The sequence below is a fragment of the Ostrinia nubilalis genome, chromosome 8 (assembly GCF_963855985.1).
Source record: "Ostrinia nubilalis chromosome 8, ilOstNubi1.1, whole genome shotgun sequence".
Lineage (NCBI taxonomy): Eukaryota > Metazoa > Arthropoda > Insecta > Lepidoptera > Crambidae > Ostrinia > Ostrinia nubilalis.
The window spans coordinates 16193675-16207579 of record NC_087095.1 but is presented as its reverse complement, the minus strand read 5'-3'; the positions used below and the strand labels follow the sequence as shown (position 1 = coordinate 16207579).

General features: G+C 40.1%; 2 protein-coding genes across 3 annotated transcripts in view; both read left to right on the top strand.

The window, feature by feature from the left end:
* LOC135074041 (fatty-acid amide hydrolase 2-A) overlaps positions 1-7394 on the top strand; it is a 45233-nt gene extending 37839 nt beyond the window's left edge. The window contains exons 7-11 of the mRNA XM_063968348.1: positions 1597-1719; positions 2310-2411; positions 3039-3206; positions 4242-4421; positions 5503-7394. Coding sequence (XP_063824418.1) covers positions 1597-1719; positions 2310-2411; positions 3039-3206; positions 4242-4421; positions 5503-5592 — 663 coding nt within the window. The 3' untranslated portion in view covers positions 5593-7394. The remainder of the gene's footprint in view (positions 1-1596; positions 1720-2309; positions 2412-3038; positions 3207-4241; positions 4422-5502) is intronic.
* Positions 7395-9238: 1844 nt separating this feature from the next.
* On the top strand, positions 9239-13122 carry LOC135074040 (inner nuclear membrane protein Man1-like). 2 transcript variants are annotated; one of them, XM_063968345.1, is made up of 2 exons: positions 9239-9355; positions 9618-13122. In XM_063968345.1, exons 1-2 carry the CDS (start codon positions 9307-9309, stop codon positions 11942-11944), a joined length of 2376 nt encoding a protein of 791 aa, XP_063824415.1. In that variant the 5' UTR covers positions 9239-9306; the 3' UTR covers positions 11945-13122. The 2 variants fall into 2 exon arrangements, with proteins under 2 accessions (XP_063824415.1, XP_063824416.1); XM_063968346.1 differs by lacking the exon at positions 9239-9355 and adding an exon at positions 9380-9536.
* The last annotated feature ends 783 nt before the right edge of the window (positions 13123-13905 follow it).

Here is a 13905-nt window from a genome sequence, read left to right as displayed (position 1 = left end):
AGTGTAGGTAACTTTGACACGATGATGTTTACGAGTTCGGGGCTCTGTAGGTACTCGCGTTGCTTTATCGCTCGGGCGGCTGCTACGTGGTTTTTGATGGTTATTGCGAACTGCACTAATTCGGTGTGGTAACTTTCAGGTAGTGGTTTTACTTTCTTTAACTGTGACACAATTTTGTTCATTATAATTTCGGGTCGGCCAAACCGAAGCTCCAACATATCGATTATTTCGTTTGGTGACGTGCAATCGATGAGTAGCGAAGATACTGCGTCTTTAGCTTCGCCTCGTAGGCATTTACGAAGGCGCCACATGTTCTCGGTGTCGGTGTATTTACAGATCTCGGTGGACTCGAAGTAGGCATTCCGGAACTGTAACCAGTCGAGGGGGTCACCGTAGTAGATTGGCAAGTCTTTGGAGGTGGCCAATCTCGACAACAGTTGGTCGTTTTGATTAATTGCAGCGGCGTTGGAGATCGCAACTGTGAGTGCAGCCGCCAGCTCTTGAATTTCAGTACGCTGCTGGGGCGCGGTGTTTACTTTCTCCTCCCGATGTGTCGTTGCAATGTGGGATGTGTCAATCCAGGCCTCAACTTTCTCCGACGATGATATCACAGACCTCTCCGAGCCGAGCTCGGCAAGGTCGGCGTTCAGCTCAATGTCAATCAGAGACTTACGGATCGCCGCCTTCTTCGCGGCGGCTTCCGCGGCGGCTTTCGCGGCGGTTTCTGCGGCTGCTTTCCTAGCGGCTTCTGCGGCTTCGATCGCTTCGATCTCAATTTCCGCCCTCTTACGTGCAGCTTCAATTGTGAGTCGCCGTGCTGCAGACGATGTGCGCGTGGACTGGCTGCCCTCACTCTTCAACACTTCACTAGCGACTTTCACTTTGTTTGTCTTGTCTTCGTCCATCATTTGTCGGCGTGTTTTAACAGCGGCGCCGCGGGGGGAGCGAAGCAAAGACATGTTGGCGGATCACTGTGTTCACAATTCACAATCGATGATTCGGCTCGTAGGACCACTTTGTAGACGATGTAGGTCGATGGGTGAACGATGATGATACGTGAAATGAAAGTCCAGGTAGGTACGTTGAAAATGAAGGCGCGTCCGGGTGTGCGCACTAGTACGTTCGCAGAGGGTGAGAGTTCGACGACGACTGGCGGCTCTCGGCCGCGTGTGCGGCGCGGTGAGCCGCTAGAAGCTTCGATAACCATAAAAGGCGAGAGGCCTCCGGCCAATCAGCGGGCCGCACTGCTAACGGCTAGCTCGGAATGTTCTAGGCGCGCGATAATAATATTACCTACGCGCGCACCCAGATTCGCTTAATATTTTAATTATCCAAAATCACATACACACAGTGTAAGTTCGACATGTTCAATTTACAATTGACATAGTTAAATATATTATTATTACGGTGCAAATATACCTATTCATTGATAGGTACATAGGTACACACACATAGATACATAGTTAGTTTCAGGTTAAAGGCAAATTAGATTCATAAGTAACTACATTTACATAATTAACAATACGTAGGTCTATCAACTACCTACTTCTGGTGGCCATCGTCAACAAATACGTTCATTATTTTCTTGCTCTACAGGTATACTACATGACCGAGGCGGCGAAATCCCTGGCTCTGTTGAACGTGGACAAGTGCATCAAGGACAAGATCAAACGGGCTGTCAAGTACTTAAGGACGGAGTGCGGATCCAAAATATGCAAGGTATGGTGATAGATAATAATATGGGAAAATCTTTATTCGTTGTTCACTCTATTTTGCTTGTTATTCTACTGCTCCTTAAGAGAAGATATATCCAGCAGTAGTCTGTTTTTTTTTATCCATAACGAGGAATGCTCTTGGCCTGTATCTCTCTCACCTAATGGTAAGTGATGATTAGACCGAAGGTGGAAGCCATCTTCCACAGAGTTATTAATGCCTGTTTTCACCATCAATCCCTAATTTTTGAGTGACCCCTATGAAAGCATAGGAGTCACTTAAAAATTAGGGATTGATGGTGAAAACGTGCATAAGTGTAATAATTTTGTGTTCTCACTAACATAACATAACCCATCAAAAACAATACTTGTCAAAAAAACCAAGTCTCGCAACTCAGTTGTTCTACGGTAAAAAGTTGTGAGATCCATGTAATACCAAGTCCAGGCCAGGAAATCTTTAACGTTTTACATAAATTATTGACTTGGCCATCGCACTAAATAATTTAATTTACACGTGTTTTCATGCGATGGCCAAGTCAATATATTTATGTAACGATAAATCGCTGAAATATTTTCATCCATTTATTGTTGTTTCAGGAAAAATTTAAGGACTTAGAAGACTCTGTAGAAATGTCAGTTTCAGTGTTCTTCTCGATGAAAGACATTCCCAACATGCTGCAGGATCCCAACGACCCTAAAGTGAGTTAGCTTAAATATATTTTATCTTCCAACCCAAGAAATATTACTTAGAAGTCTCGTGGCTCTTTTCAAACTAACTTTTTTGGTCATAAACAGTGAAAACGAGCTGAAATTCTCGAATAGTGCCGATTCGAATTCGCCACTATTAGTAAAAATACAAGTATTTTTAAAAAAGTATAGGCACTATAATGCATTAATTTTTTACTGTTCAAAGTTACTCGGACTGCCGGACATTCAGTTCAGATTACCCAAAGTAACTGTATTTAAAAGTCGCCCTTTCCTTATGACCTGTACCTCTAGCACGAATAACTTTCGACTTCGAATCGTTTGCGTATTCGAATCGCCACCAAAAGATTTAGTACGAAAACTAAAACAGCGCCCATGTGAACGTGTCGTAAAGTGAACTTAGTATGAGAAATGGTTGCACGAAACTTATTTTGACAATCAAAATTGTCACGTTATCGTTAAATTCGAGCTTGAGTATCGAATATTGTCGAATACGCAAACGATTCGAAGACGAAAGTTGTTTTTGCTAGAGGTACTGAGCCTGACTCTAAGGTCCCCTGACCTTTGGTCACGTGATTATAAAACCTGTATTGATTTATCGATATTTCCTCACATTCACAGCTCAACAAAAGCCTGTTCGTGGAACTAGTGAAGACAATGTTCGGCGGTGCCGCGCGATCGCTGCAGGGACTCGGCTTTACCGTCATAGCGCGGAATAATCTCTTCATCCCTGCGGCAAGGCGGGAGCATTATGAAGAGAAGGCGGCGAGGCTCAAGGAACAACTCATAGTGAGTACCTAATGCTTCTTCGAACGTCGTATGGATGAGAACAATACCTCACAGTTGGTACTCAGTAACTACTCAATAAAACTCGCCGGCGAAAGGTGTTAGTTACCGTGAGTAGGGCTGACATAGCGCTACGTCAAAAATCTGTCAAACTCCATACAAAATACACTGGTTGTCGTTAAAGCTACGGTCAAAGTTAGGTGGTGCAACTTAGCCTGAGTCTTCAGATAAAAGTTAACCGACTATTGAAAAATCAGCCGTTAGGCGACAAAAGGCAATATTTTAGCGTCTTCTCATTATCCTTGGGTATACCTAGGTGTCAAAACTCGACTTCAGTTATATTATTATTATTTTATCACTTATAAATCCACCACTCAGAGGAGGACTAGACAGATTGGCTATGTATTTTCAGGATGATAATGTTTCACTCGATGTGTATACCGCACATTTACACAGCTACCCATCCTTATCGCTTGCGCGTAATGAGGGCTATCGTTTTTATACTTAACAGTTGGCACCCCTGGCGATTGACAGGACTTTACTCTACAGTGGCGTCATCTTGATGAGTGCAAATACGATAGTCCTCCTACCACTTTAGCGCTCACAAGTTGGCGCCACTGTCTTCGCTACTAGCAAGTGACAGGACCTTACTCTACAGTGGCGCTAACTGGTGAGCGCTAAAACGATAGCCCTCATTATATTGCTGTCGCGACTGTGCGAGTGCAACAGCAATATAATTACGCGCGAGCGATAAGGACGGGTAGCTTGGGGTCATTGAACGAAATTCTACTTTAGCTGATAATATTGAACGACAATAGGCTAGTTTCCTAAAAAAATTTTTTTAGTCCGTAATGTTTAATATCAAAAAATATTGGACACATATTTTTATTTGTCAATCTAACAAATAATTACATAGTTATGCGTGTGTGTATATTACGCGTGAACGATAAGGACGGGTAGCTTGGGGTCATTGAACGAAATTCTATGCGCTCGGCGACCGTACTTTAGCTGGTGATTGAACGACAATTTTGTTCCCAGGAAACGCTCGGCGACAAAGGCGTGCTGCTCTACCCGGTGTTCCCGGGCGCGGCGCACGCGCACGGCCGCGTGTTCGTGCGCGCGGCCGGCGTGCTGTACTCCATGCTGTTCAACGTGCTCGGCTGCCCCGCCACCGCCGTGCCCGTCGGCACAGACGGCCACCTGCCCGTCGCTATACAGGTTTGTATATCTTTCGTTCGTTCGTTTCAGCCGAAAGACGACCACTGCTGGACAAAGGCCTCCCCCAAGGATTTCCACAAAGACCGGGCCTGCGCCGCTCGCATCCAGGCACCTCCCGCGACACTCACCAGATTATAAATAAATAAATATCCTTGGACATTTTACACTTCGCCGCTAGCCCCAAACTAAGCAAAGCTTGTGGTATGGGTACTAGACAACGGATATAAACATACTTAAATACTTTTTTTTTTGTAAATACATACATATTATAGATAGAAAACACCCAGACCCGTCACAGAAATTAAAATTCATAATTTTAATTTCTGCCCGGCCGGGAATCGACCTCTCGGCATAGTAGTCCGTTCTGAACCACTACACCAAACGGCCGACAAAACCAAATTGTCGATCCACCTGTGGGAGGCCTGCCCAGTCCCACGCTACGTCTTCCTCGTGGTCGCCACTCAATAAACAATATCAATACCCTGATAATAAACAAGTGACGTGACGTGATGAGTCGAGTCAACACAATGCAAACGGCGCACAGTGGGCGAGAAATCGACCTCCCCTTTCGGATCGGATTTTGAAAAAAAAAAGTGGTCCCTGACAAGACAGAAATTTAGTAAAACGGTCCCTCGTGACTTAAAGGTTAAGAACCACTGCCCTAGCTGAACCATAAAGTTAATATTCCTTTGGAATAGAGCAACAACCACGAGCTGTCAAACGAAATCAATTTTGGATGACACTGGATGGCATTTGTGTGTCAGTGATCAGGATTGACTGTTTTGTACGAATTTAGTAACTGACTACACCAGTCACCACGTTTCTGAAGCACTATTTCTCATAAACATCCATTCATTTCACTCACGTAAAATGTGAAAAAATCTTAGAACTCATATTTTCAGCGTACCAATGAGTGACTAACGAGTCCGTCTTAAAAATAGACTCAAGTCTCGAAATGAAGTCTAAAAGACTCGCGTCTTCGATAAAGTCGATTAAAAATCCTCGTCTCCAGTTCTTTTAGTCTGAGCAGGACTGAACTTTTTACACGGTGGTTATTAAATAATCTATTTGATTCTTCCAGGTCATAGCCGCTCCAAATCAAGACAGACTGTGCTTAGCCGTGGCCAAACAACTTGAAATTGGTTTCGGCGGCTGGTGCCCGCCACAGTAATCCATCCCACTGCGAAGGTCGCCGCGATGGACTAACCTATGACGTCGGCAACCACAATATGATGACAATCTTCTCACCATTCCTCGTGACCTAGTATAAATATTGGGACGTGCTAACGGCCAAACGTAGGTTACTATTAGGTCAGAGGCTTTCAAACTCTTCTATGTACTTGGTGTAATAAAAATATCTTGCATTTAACTCTACTGTGGTGACTAAGACTAGGTTAAAAATAAATCGTTGACTGATCTTTTATCGATCACAGGCATCTTTTTTATTATAATCTTACTGCTGCATAGCCAGTGTAGACGTAGAAAGAAACATATTTTTGGTCCGAAATGTACATTATTATATCAGCCATACTTAACTAATTTGATCAGATAAAAATACTCTTTGGAATGGAAATTTAAATAGAAATTTTAAGATTGTGTCCCCCTATACATACAAAACTTTTGGATACGGTAATAGGTTGATCTATTGTATTTTCTAACATTTTCATACTATTTTTTGTGAGACGGTAATTTAGTTTGGGAACCGCTGTACTACTATAAATATTACGTATAAGTAACTCTTAAATTATATCTGAGAAAGGAAATCTGTCTATCTGTATGTTAGATTAGCCTAAAATTTTGATGAATTTTGGTGTAAGAAAGGTTGGATTGGACTAAAGAAGGACAAACATTGTCGCAAAAAATTTAGTAGGGTGAAATTTGAAAGGGGCAAATAAAGTGTGATAAGGAATCCATAATTCGTAAAGAAATGAAAATTAATATCTAGGCTACTGATAAAAAATTAAGAGTGCTTCTGAATAGTTTAGATTTTATAGCCATTGATCCCAAGACGCGGGAGAAAGATTCAGAAAATATTGAAATTCACACGAACGAAGATCAGAAGTTCATTCCAAATATTATATTACAGTAGGTTAAGTGTATATCAACAAACCACATGTATGGCGTGGTTGATTTTCTACCGAGGAACGACTACTTAGTATCGTAACTAGGCTATTTTAGAGTTAATAAATGTTTTGTACGACTGTATTTCAATGGTCGCATCAATGAAATTGGTGTCTTATAATAATTGATGTGTAAATTAATAAATGTTGTTTTATTTATGATGGTCATCGGCGCACGCCATTTAATTTTTTATTATAATTCGCTCAAAACATCTTGCTATTTATTGTAATAAATATTTCTATTGGTTAAGGACAATTTCTGTGATTGATGTTATTTCATTTATTCAAATAAATGTATACTTTATAGTAATATAATCGTTAATCGTTAGCCGTGTGGTGACGGCAGAGTAGAATACATTTGTCACCAACCCCTACTCTTCCCGCGGGTGTCGTAAGAGGCGACTTAGGGACTACACATCAAACAGAGAATGGGCAGCAGCGCTCTCTGAAAAACATCAATCTTTTAAACTGCGATCTCCAACCCGCCTGCCAAGCGTGGAGATTATGGCAAAACCCTCCACTATAGTGGAGGAGGCTCATAGTCCAGCAGTGGACTGTAAAGGGCTGTTGATGATGATGATGATGAATCGTTAAAGTGTGTTAGTTACCATTTTAAACTTAATGATAGCTAAAAATAAATGTTATAAAAAGTCAAGTTGATAAAATCTACTTACCTGATTGTTTAATTTCAAATCACCTCACAATATGCTTTGTTATGGAATATTTAGTGTAAACTGATAAATCAAATCATGTCCTCCTTCAATTCAGTTTGCAGGTAGATATTTTTTATAAACATGCTGTTTATTATGTAATTTTGTTGAATGACACAAATAAACGATGTTGTACTAATAAATTGTTTTTTGTTATTCCTTTCGTACAAAGATAATTTTGTTTCTTCCTTAATTTAATTAATATATTGTAACTACTTTATTAACTTCATATAAAGTTTATATGAAGTTAATAAAGTAAGTAGATAATGTAGTACAAAACGAAAGCTTCCTATTTCGAGACAAAATGACGTAGGTACTGCGAGAAAAGTACGCGAACAAAGTTTAAAATTTCCCGCCAAAAGTTAATGGTTTTTTTTCTGGTTATAATCTAGGGATGCCAGCCTAAAAATTGGAACTGCTTTTCGGAAACATTAAAATCCTATTCACAACAACGTTAAATTAAAAAACGTTAAAATTTATTATTTAATAATTTATTGCTTAAAGTCCAAAATAAAAGATCGATTCCACATCCACTTTGAACAAATTATTTGGCACTCGTGCATATTCCATGACTATCGCGAGTAAAATTTTTTTTAAGCTCTTAGTGTTAAAAAGCACGTGGGTATTTCGCCAAAAATGGTCAATTTTGCCTAATTTCCTTGGTATGAAATATATTTTTGTTTTTAACTATTTTTAGTTTCCCATTGTATTAAGTAGCAAAAACTAAGCTAATATATCTAAAAGGGGTGTCATAATTAGTTTTAGAAACAAAGTTATAAGGTCATGAATTTTTGGTAGCCAAGGAAATTATTATAAATATTTTTTTCTCTAAGTTTTCTTCTGTGGTTTGCTTTTTTTTTGTTCGACCCATTTTTGTGTACCTTCGCAAGCAAACATACCAATGAATATTGTATCATTACGACCTTTTTACACAACTAAGAAAGATAAATTCAGTAGATTGAGTTAAGAGTTAAAAACAAGTTGTTCTATATCTATTCTGATACCCATTTCTTAAAATGTAAATTTCAAACTTATTCCAATAAAGAAATACTCAAAATTTGACTTTATGCCGAATTAAAAATGGTCTTTTATAATTTCCTAGGCCATTTTATGCCACGGAAAACAAGGAAATTAGGGCCAAAGAAATTAGATTTATGCCTAAAAGACACCACAGACAAAAACCTATTTACCCTATGCATTTACTATTTAAATCATGGGTTTACCCCTACAGACACTACATCTGTGTAAATAAACAATAAAATTAATCCATTGTTTAGCTGCAAAAAACCGTCCAAAGAAATTGACTTTTTAGTAAACAAAAACCCAAGTAGGTCCCCTACTTATGCGATTTTTCGCGAAACTGATCAACGAAGCACTGTCCTGCCTCGATGGCCTCTTGGGACGAAATGGTCGAGTGTAACGGTGCAGTGCATTACATTCTAAGTTCTTTCGTTTCGTTACTACAATGGTCGAAAAGAAGACCCAGGGAAATTATACTTTTGACTCGGACAAGAACTTAACTTCACTTTATTTCCTTCGTTTAAGTATTAGACATTTAAAGTTTTCATTTTCCGATAGCCAAACGTTTCTCAAATATAAAGAGAGTGCTATTAGAATGAAATTACGCTTCAATTTGTTATAATGTGCCTTCATTTTGGCAAACAACAGTAATGGACATACCAAGGAAATTAGAAAAACGACTTTTGATTAAGTTTTTCTACTGTATTATTTGTAGTTTCTGCTATTGTAATAGCAAAAACAAATAAAACTTTTGATTAACTTTCCCATAAAAATAGTTTTATACATATAAATATAAAAAAAACATGTGTTCGCCTGGCTGGACACAGAAAATTTACTGTTTCGGCGAAATACCCACGTAGAGATTTGGTAGAGATGTATTAAAAAAATGTTAATTGTCAATTTTGATGACGTCATGTTTAATGTGCTAAAAGTTTATGCAATATTGTGTAAGTGTGGTGAAATATTTTATATGGGTCCTCCGACTGATCTTTGTTTTTAGGCTTAGGGATTGTAACATTTGTAACAAGTGAGGCTATGTGTTATGTTACGCAAAATTATTTTAAAAACGATGAGAAAATGTCAGGTAAACATTAACGAGTTTGTACAAATAAATAACGTTATACCGGTAAGATATAATATAAAAATTTGAATAATTCTTATATGGCAACACTAAATAACGACGTTCTTGCAAATGCGTGCGACATGACGCGCCGGTGAATTTTTATAAATTTGACGTAATTTTTCTACATTGACTCCAAAATAAGGTGGATTACGTTCGATACTCGTGTTTATTTATTGTTTATAGTGTGTGAATTCGTGAATAACCCGTGCAATCGTTCTTGCAGATTTCACAATGGCCGATCAAGTCGACTCAATGTCAGATGCCGAGCTTCGGACAAAATTGGCCGAGCATGGATTCCCTGTGATGCCCATAACCGCTTCGACGAGGAATCTGTTAGTGAAGAAGCTGAAACTGGTGCTGGACAACAAAAGTAAGCCGCGAAACAGTGTAGACAACAAGGTGGAGAGCAGGCGGACACTCGCTCAGTACTCGAGCGGCGAGGAGTCGGATTTGGACACAACCAACAATGCCAAGGAGCGGCGGGGCCGTCGTGCCACTACCGGCGGCGCTATGCTGCCGCCCGTCACCAATAAAACGAAGCGCCAGCCGCCTCCGAAGAAAGGATCGCCAGCGAAACGCGATTCTGATAAGGGGTCCGAGTCAGAGGAAGAGAAGTCGCCCGTGCGCACTCACGAGGAGGTGGAGACCGTGACGACCCGCCGCGTCACGCGCACCTACGCCGCCAACGACCAGGACGACTATGAAACGGGCTCGGACAGTGATGTTGACTCGGGGAAAACAAAAAAGACCTCCTCTCCGTTCAGAAGCAGCTCACGTTCAAGTGACTACATTTCTAGCACGCTCCCGACCGTGGACGCCGCCACGAGCCCGCCTAAGACGTCAATATTCTCTCGTCCGTCGATATCGCCAGGTTTCTCATCTTCTCTCTCTTCCTCTGATCACCTCAATTCAATCCGTTCACGTTTGGGCTTGACGTCCACTCTCGGTGATCGCCCATCAAGCAGCACATACACGCCTAACTTCACACCGGCTTTCCAGCCATCGACTTCCAATGTGGATGAGATTGAGTCTCCATATCTTAGCAATTTTACACGTCGCCTGTCAGCGCTTAAGGCCGATCCCAAACCTACTTCGTTCATAGACCGTGATGCTAACAATGGAACCACTGTGCTGCCGCGCAGATCATACATAACTGGTGTCTCTAGATCTGACGTAGTGGACTATAAAACTGCTAATGACAGGAAATTCTTGAAGAATAACCTGGTATCTCTGACCCTGGTGGTGTTAGTTGCACTTTTTTTTTTTTGCTTATTTTTCATGTATATAGTTAAGAAAAACGACATCACTTCAGTGGTGGACGATCAGAACAGTCTCATACCAATATGCCAATTAAACATACCGGGCAATAGGCCAGGGATCAACTGTGTGCCTAAAGAGCAAGTAAGTTATGCTAAGGACCTTTTAAAAGTTATTCACCCAGAGTTGACAAGTAGAGCTGCCGCATTCAAGTGTAGCAAGCCTGGAGCGCTGCCGTACCTGACTGAGAGGGAGATTATTGACATCGCCAACGCCAAAGCTGGGTCCGTAGACATCAGCCAGTGTCGCACCGATCTTAACAACTTACAGGTGTTGATAGTCAACAACCCCCGCTGGGGACTTAGTGTGGTCCAGCTAAAGAACCTTTACACCAAGGACGCTGATTATGTTCCCATCACAACAACAGATGCGGTCGTTCAACAACGCAACAAGGGAAGTGTAGCTCTGGTCCTCAGTGATCCATCAACTCCAATAACCTGTCTCTTAGTCAACACTATGTATTCAGCTGGCTCTACTCTAATAGTTGTCGGCGTTATGTCTTTACTGCTTCTCGGGCTACAAAGAGCCTACAAATACTATGTGACATATCAGAAACGTAAGAGTGAAGAAGTCTACTCAATGGTGGAGCAGATTATTCAAGTGATTTCTCAGGAGACAGAGGACAGCGGCGAGCCGTACATATCCGTAGACCACGTCCGTGACACACTAATATCGCCGCAAAACAGGGAGAAAATGTCATCAGTTTGGGACGCCGCTGTTAAGTTCATTCAGAGGAACGAAAGTCGAGTGAGGATGGAGGTTCAGTCTGTCGACGGGGAAGACTGCAGGGTGTGGCGCTGGATATCGCACAACAGCCCCAAGCGCACCGCGGCCTGGCAGGGACAGGCTTTCGAAACCCAGGAGGGTTCGGTGAACAATCTGACAGTGTCGCCGACGCCCTGCCTTAAAATCCGTAACATGTTCGACAAGAATGACGCGAATCCGAATCTGCGGTCGGTGATTCAGGAGGCGATCGTCGAGAAGTGTGGGGACGTTTGCAACATCTTGCACGTCGACATCGAGAGGACGTCTTGCTGCGTGTATGTGAAGTGTGCGTCGCCTTCTGACGCGGGAGTGGTGTACCGCAGTCTGCACGGCTGGTGGTACGAGGGCCGCCTCATCACCGTCAAGTACCTGCACTTGGAGCGCTACATGCAGCGGTTTCCGAACTCTCCGTCCATCGGACCCTACCTGAAGTCGAACCGCCAGCGACGAAGCAACTGGGAAGAGTAATTTGCACTAACACTGAGACATTATTCAGTAACTTGATTGAATAATTTGGTGTACTTTCATAGACGCTTGTGGATTATTTATTGCAACTAATTGTTATGTCAAGTAATGAAATAGTTATCAGACTTTTATCAATTTATTTTATAATTTGTAACTAAAGTATTTCTTGTAGCAACTGAAGCGAAACACGCACGTTTTTTGTTCATAATAAGATTTAGCATAATGTATGTCTTTGCCCGATTGTCACTTCAGCTCCATTTTCGTCCCTTAGTTCATAAGTGACCAAGTTGAAGCTACATAGTTTTGTTCAATTTGAAACTTGTAATGTTTTTATGGTTTCCTCAAGGTATCATTAGCTTGGACATATCGTCCAATATGTTAGAGAGTATGTTTTTATTCCAATTTATTTGCAGCACTATTTTAATACTTCTGTGTATTCAAGTACTTAAGTTTAACAGTATAACATTATTTCGTGACAACTTAGCGATTTTTTCTAGATATTACTAAGAAAATGGTTGCTTATTTTAATCCATTGTTGTAAATTTGGTGGGTGAAAGCTATAGATCGTATTGCCTGTATTGTTGGCATTTGATTTATAAATTTCAAATTATATTTAATGTTTGTATAGTCATTGAGTCACACTGCCCTGGCTATTGTAAACTAGGTAATGTATTTTAACACAATTGTGGGCATTTTAATGTAAAATTTCGTCTTAGCGACTGATCTGATTTCTCCTGTCGTTAGTAAGGTGCTGGACTATGTAATGATTGCCTTATTGTTTTGAACACTTGAAATTTTAGATTTTATATGAATAAAATTCTGCTCAGTTTGACATTTTGTAAATACCTGACATCACAAGGGTCGTAATAATTATCACTAAAGGTAAGTTAGTTGTAATGGCTTGTATTTGTTACTGAATTTTACTAAAATGTTTTGAACAAATTGTTGAAAGAGATAGACGAGTAAGACTAGCGTAAGTTTCATAGGATATTTCCGGTAATGTACATTTTATTCACATAAACTGTTCTTATTTCGTCGGCACAACTTAACGTTATCTAAGTGTGTTATAATTTCTTAAGATTGACATTTATTTTAAGCATTTCTGCTAACAATGTTCTTAATTTCTAGCTTTGATTTATAAGGTTTGATTTTCATTTTTTTTAATAAATTGATGTAAGTAATCTCAATTGTTTTTATTTGTGTAGAACTGTAAATCCTGTAATATTAGAGTAGTACCAGTAGTAGTCGCAAATCTTTATTTATTTGTCAAGTTATTTTCTATGTCATATCTAGAATAGTTTTTGAGTATTATTAATAGTATCTCATTTTTGCATATTTTGTTCATAAGAACAAGGACAACATACGATAACAAGATATAATACATTTCAAGAAACTGGTATCCCATCAAAAACAATACTTGTCAAAAAAACCAAGTCTCGCAACTCAGTTGTTCTACGGTAAAAAGTTGTGAGATCCATGTAATACCAAGTCCAGGCCAGGAAATCTTTAACGTTTTACATAAATTATTGACTTGGCCATCGCACTAAATAATTTAATTTACACGTGTTTTCATGCGATGGCCAAGTCAATATATTTATGTAAAACGTTAAAGATTTCCTGGCCTGGACTTGGTATTACATGGATCTCACAACTTTTTACCGTAGAACAACTGAGTTGCGAGACTTGGTTTTTTTGACAAGTATTGTTTTTGATGGGATCTCATTTCTTTTTGTATTTTGTAGACAGCAGTTATGTATCTAGAAAACTGGACCGAAATTGAAAAATTTTACTCGACTTGGCGGTTGCACTACCGTGCCCCCAAATCTCATTTCTTTTTGTATTTTGTAGACAGCAGTTATGTATCTAGAAAACTGGACCGAAATTGAAAAATTTTACTCGACTTGGCGGTTGCACTACCGTGCCCCCAAATATTTTAGTTTTTCCTTGATTCATACACCAAACAC